The sequence below is a fragment of the Loxodonta africana genome, chromosome 25 (assembly GCF_030014295.1).
Source record: "Loxodonta africana isolate mLoxAfr1 chromosome 25, mLoxAfr1.hap2, whole genome shotgun sequence".
NCBI classification, from domain to species: Eukaryota; Metazoa; Chordata; class Mammalia; order Proboscidea; family Elephantidae; genus Loxodonta; species Loxodonta africana.
Genome location: NC_087366.1, coordinates 60,484,261 through 60,500,610, shown reverse-complemented (window position 1 = coordinate 60,500,610; position 16,350 = coordinate 60,484,261). Strand labels below are relative to the sequence as shown.

Sequence of the window (16,350 nt, the reverse complement as noted above, 5' to 3'; positions counted from 1 at the left end):
AAAAAGACCAGACTTAATGGTCTGACTGAGACTGGAGGGACCCCGGAGGCCATAGTCCCCAGACCTTCTGTTAGCCCAAGACAGGAACCATCCCCAAAGCCAATTCTTCAGGCAGTGATTGGATTGGACTATAAGACAGAAAATGGTACTGGTGAGGAGTGGGCTTCTTATATCAAGTAGACACATGAGACTATGTGTGCAGCTCCTGTCTGGAGGACAGATGTGATGGCTGATGGGGACAGAAGATAGCTGAATGGACACGGAAACAGGGTGGAGAGAAGGAATGTGCTGTCTCGTTAGGGGGAGAGCAACTAGGAGTATACAGCAAGGTGTATATAAGGTTTTGTACGAGAAACTGACTTGATTTATAAACTTTCACTTAAAGCACAATAAAAATAAAGAATGAAGCTCACCACAAATGATGAAAATAATTATCATATTTATCATACTTAAAGCATTACTGCATTTTATTTATTTGTATGTTTGTCTTATTTCCCTTATTAGATTTTCAATATCTTGAGGGCTAGAATTACTTTATTCAACTTGCATAGATTCAGTAATAATATAATTCCTTACACATTGCAGGCATTTAGCAACTGGTTTGTTCAATTGAAGACACTGGGAAATAGTCAGGAGTTTTAACTATAGCAGCTCATTGGGCTTCTTTTTCCTTAATCAGGTACTCAGAATTTTAAATGACAAAAACAAAAATAACAGAAAAGTAAGTCCTTATGTATTTTTTAAAATAACACAAAGAAGAAGTTGAAGTTTCCTCCATTTTGAGCCTCTTTACTTTTCGATTCCAATCAATAGTCAATGTGCCTGCACTGTGTAGAGTACAAAGTTGGCTATCCAGCTCACCATTCTGGAATTTTTAAGCTTTCAGAAGCATTGTAGGCATTGATGTGGAATGGGAGAATAGATAAAGTCTATTTGGAAACCACAATTATATCTTGGGCTCTCAGCAACAGAAAAACCCAACCGAGTAGAGGCAAGGATCCAAAGGTTATCACTACCTAAATTTATATTATGTATTTGTAAATTGATTTATTGTCAGTCTCTCCATCAGGATATAGACTCAAGTATTGTTCACTGCTGCAAATAAAATGTTCTTTATTAGATTGTGAAATCAACAGTACCCACATGGAAAAGATTTCTCAATAATAGAAATGTTGATCTACATAAATATAACTGCACCGTCCAACAAAAGATAACACTCCTGATCTATTCCCTTGCGCAGCCACCACCCTTCAGCCAGTAGAAGCTTGGGTGTTTCTACGATGCTGAACAGGTTTCAAGGGAGCTTCCATACTAAGACTAGGAAGAAAGGTCTGATAATCTACTTCCAAAAATCAGCCATTGAAAACCGTACAGGTCACAACTGTCTGACCCACAGCTGATCATGGGGCTGATGAAGGACCAGGCAGCATTTCCTTCGGTTGTACTTGGGGTCGCCATGATGGGGAGCCTACTTTACGACAGCTAACAACAACAACATACTTAGATCCTTCTAGGTTTCTTAACTCTAATCTTAGGGCGATATCTCAAGAGGAACACTGACAAACTATAGCTTATCCTAGAAAAGGAGAGTGACTCAAAGAGCGGAGGGTCTGTAAGTCAGGGGTGTAAGAAACAGCTGAAGAAATGGAGAAGGTTTCCTCATGGAGCTAGCTCCTCAGGGCTCAAGAGGACTTGATGATCCTTGTCTAATTTTTAATAGCTCTTTTTTTTTTCCAGTTGTTAAAAGAAGATTTTATGTTAAGTTAAGCAATTTAATAATCCTTTTACCATCGAGTCAATTCTAACTCATAGAGACCCTACTAGATGGAGTAAAACCACCCCATCATGTTTCCAAGGGTGTAATCTTTATGGAAGCAGACTGTCACATCTTTCTCCCCTGGAGGTAGGTTCAAACTGCCGACCTTTCAGTCAGCCACTAAGCACTTCAACCACTGTGTCACCAAAAACCAAAAAAAAAAAAACAAGCCCGTTGCCATTGAGTTGGTTCCAATTCATAGCAACCCTATAGGACAGAGTAGAACTGCCCCATAGGGTTTCCAAGGAGCAGCTGGTGGATCTGAACTGCCAACCCTTTGGTTAGCAGCAGAGCTCTTAACCACTGTGCAACCAGGGCTCCACTGCATCACCAAGGCTTCTTAATTTAATATTGGCAAGCCTCAGTTATGAAATAAGTCTGAATGGCTGGGGTTCATTTCAACTATCCCCACAAAAATAGCAATACAAACATGCTGGATAATCTTGACTAATAAATCATTATATCTATTTTTTATGTTGGATAGTGATACATAAGCAATCATATTGCGGATAAATTTTCTAGAAGCCTGAAAGCAGGAACAAAGAAGAATCACCTAATACGCTATAATGAAAGGAAAGCCACTCTGCACTGAAAACACAGCACATTTCTCTCTTACCTGGTTGACACTGATTGCACCTTCTTCCTTGACGATTAGGCAGACACAGGCACTGGCCACTGATTGGGTCACACATGGTCCCAGGCAGTGTCCCCAAGGAGTCACACTTACACATCTGGCAGCCTTGGAAACTGCCAATGGTCAAATTGTACCTGTGAGGCTTACACTGATTACAGTGAAGACCCGTCACCCCGAGTTTGCAAGGACATTGTCCTGTCGATTTCTCACACAGCACAGAGCCATTTACGGTCCCTGTCTGATCGCAGTTGCAAGGCAGGCAGAGGAAAGAATTATTTTGCTGCCGTAGGTGGAAGTATCCCTCCAAACACTCACTGCACTGTCTTCCTCCAAAGTTGGGCTTACAGGTGCACTGCCCTGTTTTAGCATTGCAGACCGTCCCAGAGAGGGTTCCAGCCATATCACAGTCACAGCTCTTACAAGTGGTGACGTCCAGTCTGTAGAAGTTTTCTCTGCAGGTGTCACACTGAAGTCCTTTGGCTTCTTTTTTGCACTTGCACTGCCCAGAAAGGGGATGGCAGAACCTGTTCACAGAGCCATGGGGGTTACACTGGCATGGCTCACATCCGGCATCGTTCCAACTTGTGAGAAACTTAAATCCAAAATCACAGTGATCACACCTAAGCCCTAAAGATCAAATGTGTTTAAGAACAAGTGAGGATGGGAAAATGATTGAATTCAACACCTCAAAAGAGCTGAACCACAAACAATGCTAGTGGAGACATTTCATGCAAACACAAAACGCTGCTTTCTGACAAGCAACACCACGGAAGCCTACCCGGTCACCCAGAGTACAACGGCAATACTTAATTTAGCATTCATATAAAACTTTGTTTGCAGTGTGCTTTATAAAAATTTAATTAGTTATTTATTACTTAATGCAAAAATGCTAGCCCAATTGTTCCTTCTGTTACATACACTGGAGCTCTTTTCCTCTTTAGCAAATATTAAAACTATCTTAAAAAAATAGTCATTTAAAAATAGAGAATGAAATGTATTTTCAGAGCCATACAGAAGAAATGCATATATTACCCCATTAGTTATTCTCCCCAATCAGAATTCACTGTAATTGTTTAATAAAACATTAAGCTGATAACTACTTTTTGTGACAACAGTGTGTCTACTTACTTCTGAATATCACACGTTTAACTAATTAACATAAATAAAACTTATCCAGAGTAATTTTTATTTTAATGCTTTTATGTGCTCCTATCTTTTATCATTTTCAATTAGTATAAATTATGCTCTCCTTGGCTTATAAGGCAATCACGCTGCTTGTCATACTGTGCGATTCAGAACGTACCCCTTCAACCACTAAGTAAATTACGCTGTTTATATTACTTCCATGCAAAGGCATACATGGACACATTTTACCAACAGAGAAAAATGTTTTATCACCTAAACTTAAATCTCTGGCACCTGAGGTTAGTCTCAAAAAGGGTATTACATGGCAAAGAAGTCCAAAAAATGGGGTAGTAAAAGTTCAGATGCAAGATGTTTCTCATAGGTGGTCTTCACACATCTGCGAATTTAAATAACTCACTGCGTGGGTTTCAATCAATTGCAACATTTCTTTTAAGCCATAATAACTATTTTAAAAAATGAAGCCTAAAATAACAGTCAAAAACCACAATCAGGAACGCATATGTAGGAAAGCTTTTCTTAAGCTGGAAGGAAATGCATAGTATCTATGTAGATATATGGATAAAAATTCAAGAACTCCAATGGAAGGCAAGCTACTTGAACAGTGATGGATGACTCACCTAAGGCATATCATTTAATTTCAATAAGGAAAATAAAAAAGGACCACTATTGCTGCAAATTTTAAAAATAACTGTATTGTTAACAAGAATTATGACTCATTTTAAACTATTAAAATTGGTCTACATGGATTCATATCATATCAGTTTTAAAAATATGCGCAGTGCTTATTTGAATATGCCATACATATTCCTGACAGGTAATCTATTCCTGACGATGCCGAGAAGGCCTACGGGGCATCACACTCGGTGTTAACAAGTCTAGGCAAGTTAGCACATTTGGCATTTAATTCACATTCTTTTCCCTTTTTATTCTAGATGAATGACCTACTTTAATAAAATTATTGGTGCTAATGTATTTTACTGGTGATAGAATCATTAGTAAGATTTCACGGTTTTGTTAACTCTAACAGTTTGCTTTGTGAAGCATATACAATATATGTGTATTTTCTGTTTGTTTTATCTCACATTAACAAGGTAAAATTGAATACGTTTACTTGATAATTGCATTAGGAAAAGAGATACACATATCAAGTTATATTTTTATTATAAAAATACTGCATTTGCAGAAATAACCCTAAAAATAATACTAAATGGTGATTTGTTGTTACTGTTGTTATTATAGGGTCGCTATGAGTCAGAATCGACTCGACAGCACTGGGTTACTAGCTTAGGTTGTTGTTAGATGCCGTTGAGTCGGTTCCAACTCGTAGCAACCCTATAGGACAGGGTATAGCTGAACCACAGGGTTTCTAAGGAGCGGCTCGTGGATTTCAACTACCAAGCTTTTGGTTAGCTGCCAAGCTCTTAACCATTAGGCCACCAAGGCTCCTAATGGTGATTTAGTTGTCATAAAATATATAGCTATATTTTCCCACAAACATTACCTAGACCAACCAAAAAAATTAGGTAAATGGAAGGAAGGAAAGTCATAACAAATTCCAAATAAGCAGTAAATTTTTATTTTCTGCTTCCTGTCTGAAACCTAACCAACAAAGGAACACTCCCATTGATACCCAAAAGTAACAGTGTCACTGTCTTTAAGTTTTGTGCTCACATCTTGAATTTAAAATATATCAAACATTAAAGCACAAAGGATGCCACAGAAATAGAATTCCAAGGTCTTAGAATTCAGTCAGCATCCCAGTAACACACAAAGGTGGGAATCTCTTCATAAGTTAGTGATCCTTTGTCTCTGAAAAAGTTAGTTTTTGTAAACTTGAAAAGAACAAGGGACAGTTTTATCCGAGATTTTGGTGTGATCTTTCTTTACACCAGAGAACTCTTGGGTAATACCATTAAGTGCACCCATTTTCTTTCTTTTCAATTAATTAAGTTGAAATGCTTGATTAGCTAGAATTGCATAAAAAGAAGTATCTACATGTACATACATGTGTATATGAAACATAAGGAATAAACCTCAGAGTATAGCACACAAAGAAAAAGGTATTCACAATGATAGGTGTCTAGCTACCTACCTATCATTCTGAATACCTTTTTCTTTGTGTGCTGTACTCTGAGGTTTATTCCTTATGTTTCTATGTGTATCTATGTCTATGCGTTTGTGTGTGTGTGCAAGCCATGCACACACTTATCACTGCCAGGCATGTTTTTATTATTGTTAAGCTTGGGTCAGTATTAGAAAAACCATGGAGGACTTGGTGTCTCGAATGACAACAGAAAGGCAAAGGTCTTTTTTAAACTTCCTCTGTGAGCCAAGACATGTTCAGTTACAATACAGGGCTCACTTCATCAGGAAACTTGCCTCTTATAATATTCTCATACATCAAAATTTCAAAGTGCATTATGTACAGAGTGCGTTTTGGGCACTTGATAAATTTTGTCCTTATGTGGCTGTGGTTCCCCTCAAAAATGTTGGATGTAATAAATTGCTATAATCAAATCTAATTTCTGAAAAATACCTGTGGGAGTAACAAACAAAAAAGCGCGTCTTATATAAAAAAATGATAAATAACACCAAAGGTAGCTGTTTATTATAATCAGCTTGGCACTGAATTATAAAATTAAAATTATGTAGCCCTTTATAACTAACCCTAGCAATATATATGATCTGTGGAATTATGTTGACTTATTTTGCATTTCATAAGAACAGTTCAAAGAAATATAATAGAAAAAAAAATGAAAAGATTTATCACAAAGGACCCTGTAGCAAAAAAGTTTTTTTAAAAAAATCCATTTATTTTCATCTGTTAAGAGAACTAACATGAAAACGATCTGGTTAGAACTCATTAAGTGTAAAACATTTTGAAAAAGTGCTAATTTTCTAAAAGAAACATCTATGCAGTAGGCAAATTATATTTTTCTATGACTTATGGGACCATGTGAACTAATGCATCTACAGAATAAAGAAACTTCTAAAGGGTTGATTAAGCTCAGCTTCAAGGTGTAGTTTGATAGAATTATTAATTTAATCTTTTTTAGACAGTTAATTTCATTCAAATTGTTTTTCCCCCCCACAGGCTGCCTTGAGCAAGGAAATTTACTTTACTCTTGATTTACGAAATCAAATACAGAATTTTATTCCAGTTGGTAATAGAGATATGAATGTAAACTTCTGCATTGCACATACCTATAACATTTGCTTTGCACTTGCACTGGCCTGAATTTTGGTGACAGGTAATATCTCCATCCACTGTCCCAGAGGTATTACAGTTGCAGGGGCTACAGCCCTCAGGATCCAACTCCTGAAGATTGTAGAATCCATCCTGGCAGTGACTGCACCGTCTGCCAGACACGTGTCTCTTACAATTACACTGGCCTCCAATCTAGAGGAGATACAACATTTTGTAGAATGATGAATGTATCTATTTTTAGATGATTTGCTCATTAGGTACAAGGCAGAGAAGGAAGGAGAAAAAAAAAATCTTTAAATGTTAAACAGACAAGAAGATAATAAGGTATTTTTCCTACTGATACAAACACAGGAGGCTTAAGCAAGGTGAATATATAGAACCGAAAGAAAATAAACCCCATAGAAGTCAGTCATATATAACTAAAAGAGAAACGTGCGATTAAGCATTAAGTTCTGTACAAAGAAGTCAAAATACAAATATGGAGAGCCCGAAAATGGCAAAGAGGCAGCAGTTAATTGAGTCTTTACAACTCCACCTCTCAGTTTGTTCCTCTCACTTACTCTCTCATTCATTCAAACTTGTTTTAAACATGCCAGGTGTTTAAATTAAGGACAAATCTTTCTATAATAATGTGGTCCTATTAGTGGGAGAAAGACATGGCAGTCTGCTTCTGGAAAGATTTACAGCCTTGGAAACCCTCTGGGACAGTTCTACTCTGTCCTAAAGGGTTGCTGTGACTCAGAATCGACTCCCCAGCAGTGGGTTTTTGGTATGAAGATATCATGATGTTTCCAAGGTTTAAAATACAGTTCTTGATTAATGACATTACTTACGCCTACTGATACAGACCAAAAGATGCTGTTTTAACACTCCTTTTAAAAAATTTTTGATTTTATTTATAGATCTTTTATGTTATTATTTAAAACCTGAAGTACATTTAGCTGATTCACATTGTGATAAGAACGCAAAACCTCGACGTGTTTTACAGCACTGTCAAAAATCACGGCTGAAAAGTGTTTCCTCTTCAACCTACTGTTTTTAGAAGAATAAAACAAAATACGTAAAATACATATAAAAATACATAATATATACAATGCACACCTCCCATAAACATAGATAATACCATGTTAAGTAAAGATAACTAAGAGCTAAAACCCTTCATGGAGGGACATAGGCATGTCAAATGTGAAATAAACATGAAAAATTCCCTGATAACTCAGGTCTCTTCACACAAGGCAAGTTGATACAGACATGAAATCTCTTACAGGCTGTCCTCACCTTCATCTCATGTACTTGGACTGACCAGCTCCTGTAGAGGCAGGGTAATCAGACTGGGAACTAGCCTATTGGTGGAAAGGCACTGTTTGATTTAAGTTTGATCTCAAGGATACTAAAAAAAATCACACGGCTGGGATTCAGTTACAAAGATGGAGAGAAGAGATCAGGATTTCTAAGACAAAGAAATCTATCACTGCTTCATTCTTCCTCATCTGAGAAACAGGGACTTTCTGGAATCATTCAAGGCAAAATATGATGATTGATATGGAAACACCTAAGATTCTGAAGAATAAAGGGTTAGTCATGAACCCAATGTAGTGGGGATGGTAATAAGCCTCAATATCACAGATATGTGTAAGTCTGGAAAGACACACCTAGGCCTCTGTGAATCATCTCCTTGGGCCTGGCTTTGTTCCTCACCCCACTCTTTCCCAGCCCCATTGGAAACTAGGTCATTATTCAAAATCAGGATTTGATTTGGGCTGAAAAAATAAATGGTATGAGAGTGAAAAAAAAAAATTTTTTTTTTATATTAAGTACAACACCTCAAATTCATCACCAGATCATTTAGTAACTTATTTTTTGGCTTTTGGTTCACTTGTATTAGCCTTGTTCTCTAAACAGATGGCAAGCCCCTTCAGGGATATGACATAATATTAAATTTCTGTCAAAGAATAACCTCATGCTTTCCCCACATGGGAAGTATATTTATACAAATGGCAAGAGCAAGAAAGAGTGGAAAAGGTAAAGAGAAAGTATATTCTCTGCCCAAACTTTATCCTTCATGTACTTCATAATATTCTCATTTAAATATCATGCTTGTATTAACTAGAGCCTTCTTGCCTCTTGGAATCTAGATTGACTGCCCTGATTGCGTTCCTGTGGAAGGACAAAAGTGGCCTTTAAGTTCATGAGAATGCCATGTGTACTGATATCCTCGCAGTCATACTGACCCTACACTTCTGCCTTTTCCATTTTGAAATCTTGTACCCTGACAGCGCTGTCCTATATCACCCCAGAGGTGACACCTGACCAGTGCCTCGATTTCAAAACACGGACTCTTGTTTGTTTGTTTGTTTGTTTGTTTTAATGAATTCATTATACTTTACTAAAGATTTGCAGTGAAAAGGGGTAGGAGCTTTATTCTACAATTCCCAGTACCTCTTTTGTGTCCCTACAACTAGAAATTCTCCTAGGCTTCCACACTCAAATTAGCCACCATTGCTGTGGCTTCTCTCTCCCGTCTCCTTAAAAAAAAAAAAAAAAAAAAATTTTTTTTTACTCTGCCCGAATTCATGTCTGGGCATCCTTGGGTAGCACAAAAGGATAACATGCTTGGGGGCTAGCTGAAAGGCTGGCAGTTCAATGCCACCCAGAGGCACCTCAGAAAAAAGGCCTAGCTATTTCTGAAAAATCAGCCACTGAAAATCCTATGCAGCACAGTTCTGCTCTGACATACACAGGGTCACTCTGAGTCAGCATGAACTCAGCAGCAACTGGTTTTAATGCATGCCTACTTCTTCTGTTTAGCCTGACTTTGAGGGACTTTCTCACACAGAATATCTTAAAAATGGCCATTATTGCCTTGATTCCTGCCGACACCTGTTTTATCATTTTTTTTTTCAGTAAAAATAAATCTCTCCATATGAGAAACTCTGCTGCAAAATAAGGTAATACTATTTTCCTTCATTCCGTTAAACTAAAATTTTCTGTTACATATACGGATTATAACTTCTCTATATCACCCATATCTTAAAATATGATTTAAAAACAATTGATATGAGGTCTTATAATTTTATAAAGTGGGTTTACTTTATTCAGTTCCTCAAAATTCACCTGAAAACACAAAGTTTACTTCTGCACGCTCGGGTGTAGATTCTCTTTTTTTTTAATGTGAGAAAATATAGATCATACTCTAGGACCAATTCCTGAGAAAGAGAGGTCCACCTCCCTTTAAAAACGTGCTTCCAGGAGTCGGACACAGTGCTTCTCTGGCTCTGTGACATTTGGTAGAATCCTTTCAAAATAACTCTAAGTTGACTTATTGAGCATGAAACATAATTTTTATGCCAGGAAAGAAGGACCTTTATTCATCACCCTGACTCCTTCATACCAGAGGAAGGAAGTACCCTCCCCATGAGCTCCAGTTAGAAACTAGGAAATAACTTTGATTAGCCTGGCTTGGGTCCTATGCCAATCTCTTCGTTTTCTTGTTTCTTACAGTGGAAGGAAGCTGAGATCACTGATTTGGGACATTTCTTCTTTTCTAACAGAGGTATTTAGTGCTATTAATTTCGTACTAAGTAAGTATTGCTATAATGGCATCCCACAAGATTTGAGATGCTGTGTTTTCTCTTTCATTCAGTTCAAAATGCTAATTTCCATTTTCATTTCTTGTTGGACCCTTGGGTTATTTAGAAGTGTGTTCTTTAGTTTCCAAATATTTGGGGATATTCCAAGAGTATTATCTTCTTGATTTCTAATTCAATTATGGTCAGATAACATACTTCGTGTGATTTGAATTCTTTTAAATATATTGACGCTTGTTTTACAGCCCAGAATGTGGTCTATTTTGGTAGATGTTTCCTGTGGCCTCAAAAAATATGTGTATTCTTTTGTTGCTGTGTGAATGTTTTATAAATGTCAAGTAGGTCAAATTCATTGATAGTGTTGAGCAAATCTATATACTTACTGATTTTTTGTCAGTTTGTTCTATTAATTATCGAGAAGGAGAATTGAAATACGTGACTGTAATTGTGGATTTTTCTATTTCTCCTTTCAGTTCTCTCAGTTTTTTCTTTGAATACCTTGAAGTTCTGCTATTAAGCGCAAAATGTTAAGGATTTTTATGTCCTCTTGATTAATTGACCCACTTTTCAATATGAAATAACTTTCTTTATCCCAGATAATATTTTCACCATAAAATCTATATTTTCTGGTATTAATAAAATTCCTCCAGGTTTCTTATGATTAGCGTTTGCTTGGTATGTCTTTTTCCACTCCTTTATGCTTAACCTATAAGTATCTTATATCTGAAATATGTTTTTTAAAGGCAGCATGTAGTCTTCCTTCAGAATCTAATTTGCCAATCTCTGACATTTAATTGGGGTATTTAGACCATTAAATTTAACACGATTATTGATATACCCATTGCTGTCAAGTCGATTCCAACTCATAGCAACCCTACAGGACAGAGTAGAGCTGCCCCATAGGGTTTCCAAGGAGCAGCTGGTGGATTTGAATTGATGACTTTTTGGTTAGCAGCCAAGCTCTTAACCACTGTACCACGAGGGCTCCAATTATTGATATAAAATGATATAAAAAAATTTTTTTGTTGTTAGGTTTGAATCTGTCACCCTCTTGTTGTCTGTTTTCCCCATATGTTTTTGTTCCTGTTTCCTGCCTGATTTTGTATTATTTTATATTTTTATGATTCCATTTAATCTCCATTGTTGGCTTTTAGCTATAATTCTTTGTTTTATTATTTTTGCCATTGCTTTGATGTCTATAGTGTACATCTCTAACTTACTTAAGTCTGCATTTAAATGATAAAATAGTTCACATATAGTATAAGAACCTTACAATAATATGCTTCTTTTTCTCACCTCCTGACCATTGTACTATTGCTGTAAAGATACTACTTGTACATATGCTATAATTCCTTTACTAAAGTCTCATTTTTTAAAAATCAGTCCATTATCTTTTAAAAAGAATTCAATCATTAGAAAAACATATATTTGTCCACGAAGTTACAGTTTTTTGAGTTCTTCATTTCTTTACGTAGATTGATTTTTTCATCAGGTATATTTTACTTCTGGTTGGAGGACTTTACGCTTTTTTATGGTGCAAGTCTGCCTATGGTAAACTTCTATTTTTAGCATTGTTAAAATGAATTTATTTCACCCTCACTTCAGAAAGATATTTTTGCTAGGTATAGAATTCCAGGTTCATTTTTTAATTTATTTATCTCCTGTATTTTAAACATGTTCCTCTGACATCTTGCTTGCATTGTTTCTGACAGAAAATGTGCTGTAATTCTTGCATTTCCTCTATGATGCTGTTTGTCTCCAGCTGCTTTTAATATTTTTTATATCATTAAAGAGAAAACTATCTAGTTTTGAGCAACTCAGTTTGATGTGTCTTTTTGCAATTTTCTTCATGTTTCTTGTGCTTAGGTTTTTTCAAGCTTCTTGAGTCTGTGGTTTTCTAGTTTTTATTATACAGTATTTAGAATTTTTTAGCTATTTTTTCTTCAAATAATTTTTCTCCCCCCAATCCTCCTCACCTCTCTTTTGAGGACTGCAATGAAACACATATCAAGACTTTTTAAGTTGTCCCACAGTTCACTAATGCTATCTTAATTTTTTCTAATTTCTCTTTTCTCTTTGTGTTTCATTTGTATAGGTTATATTGCTATGTCTTCAACAGTAATCAACTGATTAATTTTTTTCTACAATGTGTAATCTATTATTGACTTTATCCAGTGTATTTTTTCATTTCAAACATTGTGTTTTCAATCTGTGTAATTTGATATGTATCTTTTTTGTAACTTCAAAGTCTCTATTTAACCTTTTGAACACCTGAAATACAGTTATAATATCTGTTTTAAAGCAAGTGCTGGACATTGTGAATTCTATCTTGTTGGGTGCCAGATATATTATTTGTTTCTATAAATATTCTTGAGCTTTGTCCAGGATGCAGTTCAGTTACTTGGAAATAGATATTTTTAAGTCTTGCTTTTAAGATTTATTAGGTAGTACTGGAGCCCTGGTGGCACAGTGGATACGAGCTTGGCTGCAAACCAAAAGGTCAACAGTTCAAATCCACCAATTACTCCTTGGAAACTGTGGGGCAGTACTACTCTGTCCTATAGGGTCGCTACGGGTTGGAACTGACTCGATGGCAACGGGTTTGGTTTTGGGGTTGGAGCAGTGATCAGTCTAGGCATAGTCCTCCCTATGGAGGCAAGATGCTTTTGTGTTCTCTATTTAATATCCCATGAATCATGAGGTATTTCCAGTCTGGTGAGCTGAAACAGGCACTATTCTTTGCATGAGTGCCAAGCACTGTTACTTTTAATCCCTTGGGTTGTTCTTTCCCCAGCCTCACACACACGTAATTGATACTTGAGGAGGACACTCTGCAGATATCTGGAATTATCTTTCTGTGCTTCTTTCTCCTCTCTGCCCCAAACTCTCATCTCCATATCCTCAACTCAGAGAATCCATTGGACCCACCTGAGTTCTCTCTTTCTGCACCCTAGCCTGGAAATTCTCTTCAAGCAGGAAGCTGGGGCAATTGTAGGATTGTTTCATTTTTTTCCTGCTTCTCAGGGATCACTATTCTTCATTGCTGGTCTTCAATGTTTCATATATATTGTCCACATTTTGGTTGTTTAGATGGGAGGATAAATTCAGGTTCGATTATTCCATTTCTTTGGAAGTCTAAGTCTCAAAAAGGTGTTTTTTCTAGACCTGATAAAACAGCTATAAGTTGACTTTAAGGGAAAACCATATGATGAAATCCAGAGAGAATTTTAATTACCTTCATCATAGATGGAGTTGCACTGAGAAATGTTTATTAGGGTGTTTAACTTAAGCTCCACGATCTGAACACAAACCAGACTGAGTGTCAGACAAGCTCTACAGAGACATCTCTGCTTATTATATTGGAAAAAGGGACCACATGGGTTAAAAACAACACTATCTTCTTAAGCTGGGTAGAGATCAGGAATAATTCTGAATACCCCACAGTGCAATGACAGCCCCTCACAACAAAAATTTATCCAGCCCAATATGTCAGTGCTGAGGTTGAGAAAGCATAAGAAAAATGGGCTAAGAGTCTATATAGAAAGTCATCAGACATTCAGATGTCCTTTGGAACCTCACACAACCAGGTGAACCACTACTCCATTGTGACACCAGAGTTTTTTATTTTCAAGAAAGATTAAAACTAACACTCCCCATCCTGTGCATAACCAATAGTCAGTGAATGAGTGAGATGCAGAATAGAAATAGGAGGATGGGAAGATTAAGTGAATAGTGTATATACCAAGATCGGAACCTGCCCCCATTCTCTTTCCCCTACACCCCCATCTGGAAAGCCAGCAGCCAGACTTACTTCCCTTAAATAATAAACAGATGGATTCTCCTACAGAAAAACTAAAAAGCTACAGAGATAACCACTGGGACTTATATCTGAGCTCCCCATGGCTACAAAGAAAATCTCTCTTTCTGCTCATACTCACAAAAGTAAAGCACATTTTGGAAATGTTTTACCATCTCAGTATTGAATAGAATAGGCAGCAAGGATTTGTCAGGCATCTATGCAAAATTTCCAACATGAAAGACAGAGAACAATAATTAATACAAAGAAGAAGAAATTCAGAGGGGGGGGGAAACACATTGCAAGGAATAGAAAAAATACCAACCAAATACAAGTAAATAAATAAATAATCCTATTATTGTCTCCAGAAAGATAAGGTAAAAGTTGATTCCATTAAAAAAAAAAAAATTGGAATAAATTCCTTGCGAAAAAAAATCTGTGAAGGAAAGAGCTCTCGAAAATTAAAAATGCAATAGCCAAAACAACCTCAATAAGAGGGTTGGAAGAGAAAGTTGAGCAAATTCCTCAAAATGAATAATGAGGGAGGGAGGGAGGAAGGAAGGAAGGAGCCCACTGGATTTCCAGAAGGGGAAAAAACAAGCAAACAACAACCAAAAAAACGCTTTCTTTATGGCTTCCTCTGTCATCTTCTGGGCATGACCCCAACATTTCAAAAAAAAAACACAAATGGCCAAAACACGTAAGAACAAATATGCCCAACAACATACTGGAAAAATGGTTACGTGTCCATCTGTAACATCCATAAAAGTTGAAAATAATATTCAACACTTTACAAGGTTAATTATGAGAAGAATGTACTCATATGTTACCACTGGAAGTGTGACTAGGTTACAAATAAAATATATCTTCCGAAAAATGTTTGGAACCCTTCATTCACATTTCCTATTTCTAAAAGTTTTTCCCAAAGCAAAGATCTATACTTTATCCAGGGATACGGTCTAGAAACCATGAGCAAAAGCACTCTGTCCCCTGCCCTGAGAGCTGTCACATTCCAGGTGTCTCCTCAACTTAAAAAAAAAAAAATTTTTTTTTTTCAACTAAGTTGTGTAAATTCCTTAGTTGTGTAAATTCCTAATTATGGATTATGTACCGTCTTTATTAGTCACAGTGTACCGTGAAGTACTTCAAACAAGCTAAATCTAAGGAGGCCTTTGTCTACTATTGATAAAATGAGCATAATATCTACCTCCTAGACCTGTCATCAGTATTAACTAAGGCTATTATGTACAAGGGTTTACCATATCTCTGGAACACAGTAAGTGCTTGTTAAAGATGAAGTATAATCACTACTCTGCATATTCCACACTGTTATTGGATAAATGGTGGATAGTAAAACGGGTCAGATTGATAGTCAAACTTTTTTCAATCTTTCTCAGGTCCCTGAGTGATGTGAATGATTTGCACTTGGCTGTTAACCTAAAGGTCGGCAGTTTGAACCCACCCAACGGCACTGTTGAAGAAAAGCCTGGAGGTATGCTTCCCAAAAGATTACAGCTGAGAAAACCCTATTGGTCAGTTTTAGTCAGTAGCACATGCAATCACCGTAAGTAACTTGATGAAACAGGTTTGGTTTGCTTTTGGTTTAAAGTACTTGAGAGGCACCTGCGAAGCAAAGAGACCAGTCATTTGCACCCTGGACAGGATTCTGAAATCTTTGAGTGTTCCTTCTCCCCTCTCATTCCCCATCAGCTACATGGCCTCTGTTCTGTTCTCAGAGCACACCAGGAATGCTCCCACGTTGGGGTGTTTGCAAAGGCTTCTCCCTCTGCCTTGCCCCTTCCTCCGGATTTCCACATAACTAACTCTCTCACCTCCTTCAGGTCTCAAATCAAATGTTACCTTCTCCATGAGACCAATGATGAACGCATATCTAAAATTGCAATTTCCTTTCTTCAAATGGCACTCCTGAGAGTTTTTGCATTTATTATTACCCTTCCCTCCACTCCCCAGCCCATATTACAATGTAAGCTCCACGGTGGTAGGGGTTTTATCCTGTTTAGTACTTTGTTAAATAAATGCACGCATTCTCATTTTACAGAAGAAGAAACTGTTCCTTAGGAAGATCAAGTTACTTTTTCAAAAGTCATACAGCTGGTATGTGGCCTAATTCTCAAATCCATGCTCATAAGCAGTTTGCTAAAT

General features: G+C 36.9%; 1 protein-coding gene across 1 annotated transcript in view; it reads right to left on the bottom strand.

Moving 5' to 3' along the window:
* The window catches only part of USH2A (usherin), an 894,134-nt gene that overhangs the window by 712,810 nt on the left and 164,974 nt on the right, over positions 1–16,350 (bottom strand). Inside the window, exons 11-12 of the mRNA XM_003419876.4 lie at positions 6,801–6,996; positions 2,433–3,077 (exon numbers count right to left, since the gene is read on the bottom strand). Coding sequence (XP_003419924.2) covers positions 2,433–3,077; positions 6,801–6,996 — 841 coding nt within the window. The remainder of the gene's footprint in view (positions 1–2,432; positions 3,078–6,800; positions 6,997–16,350) is intronic.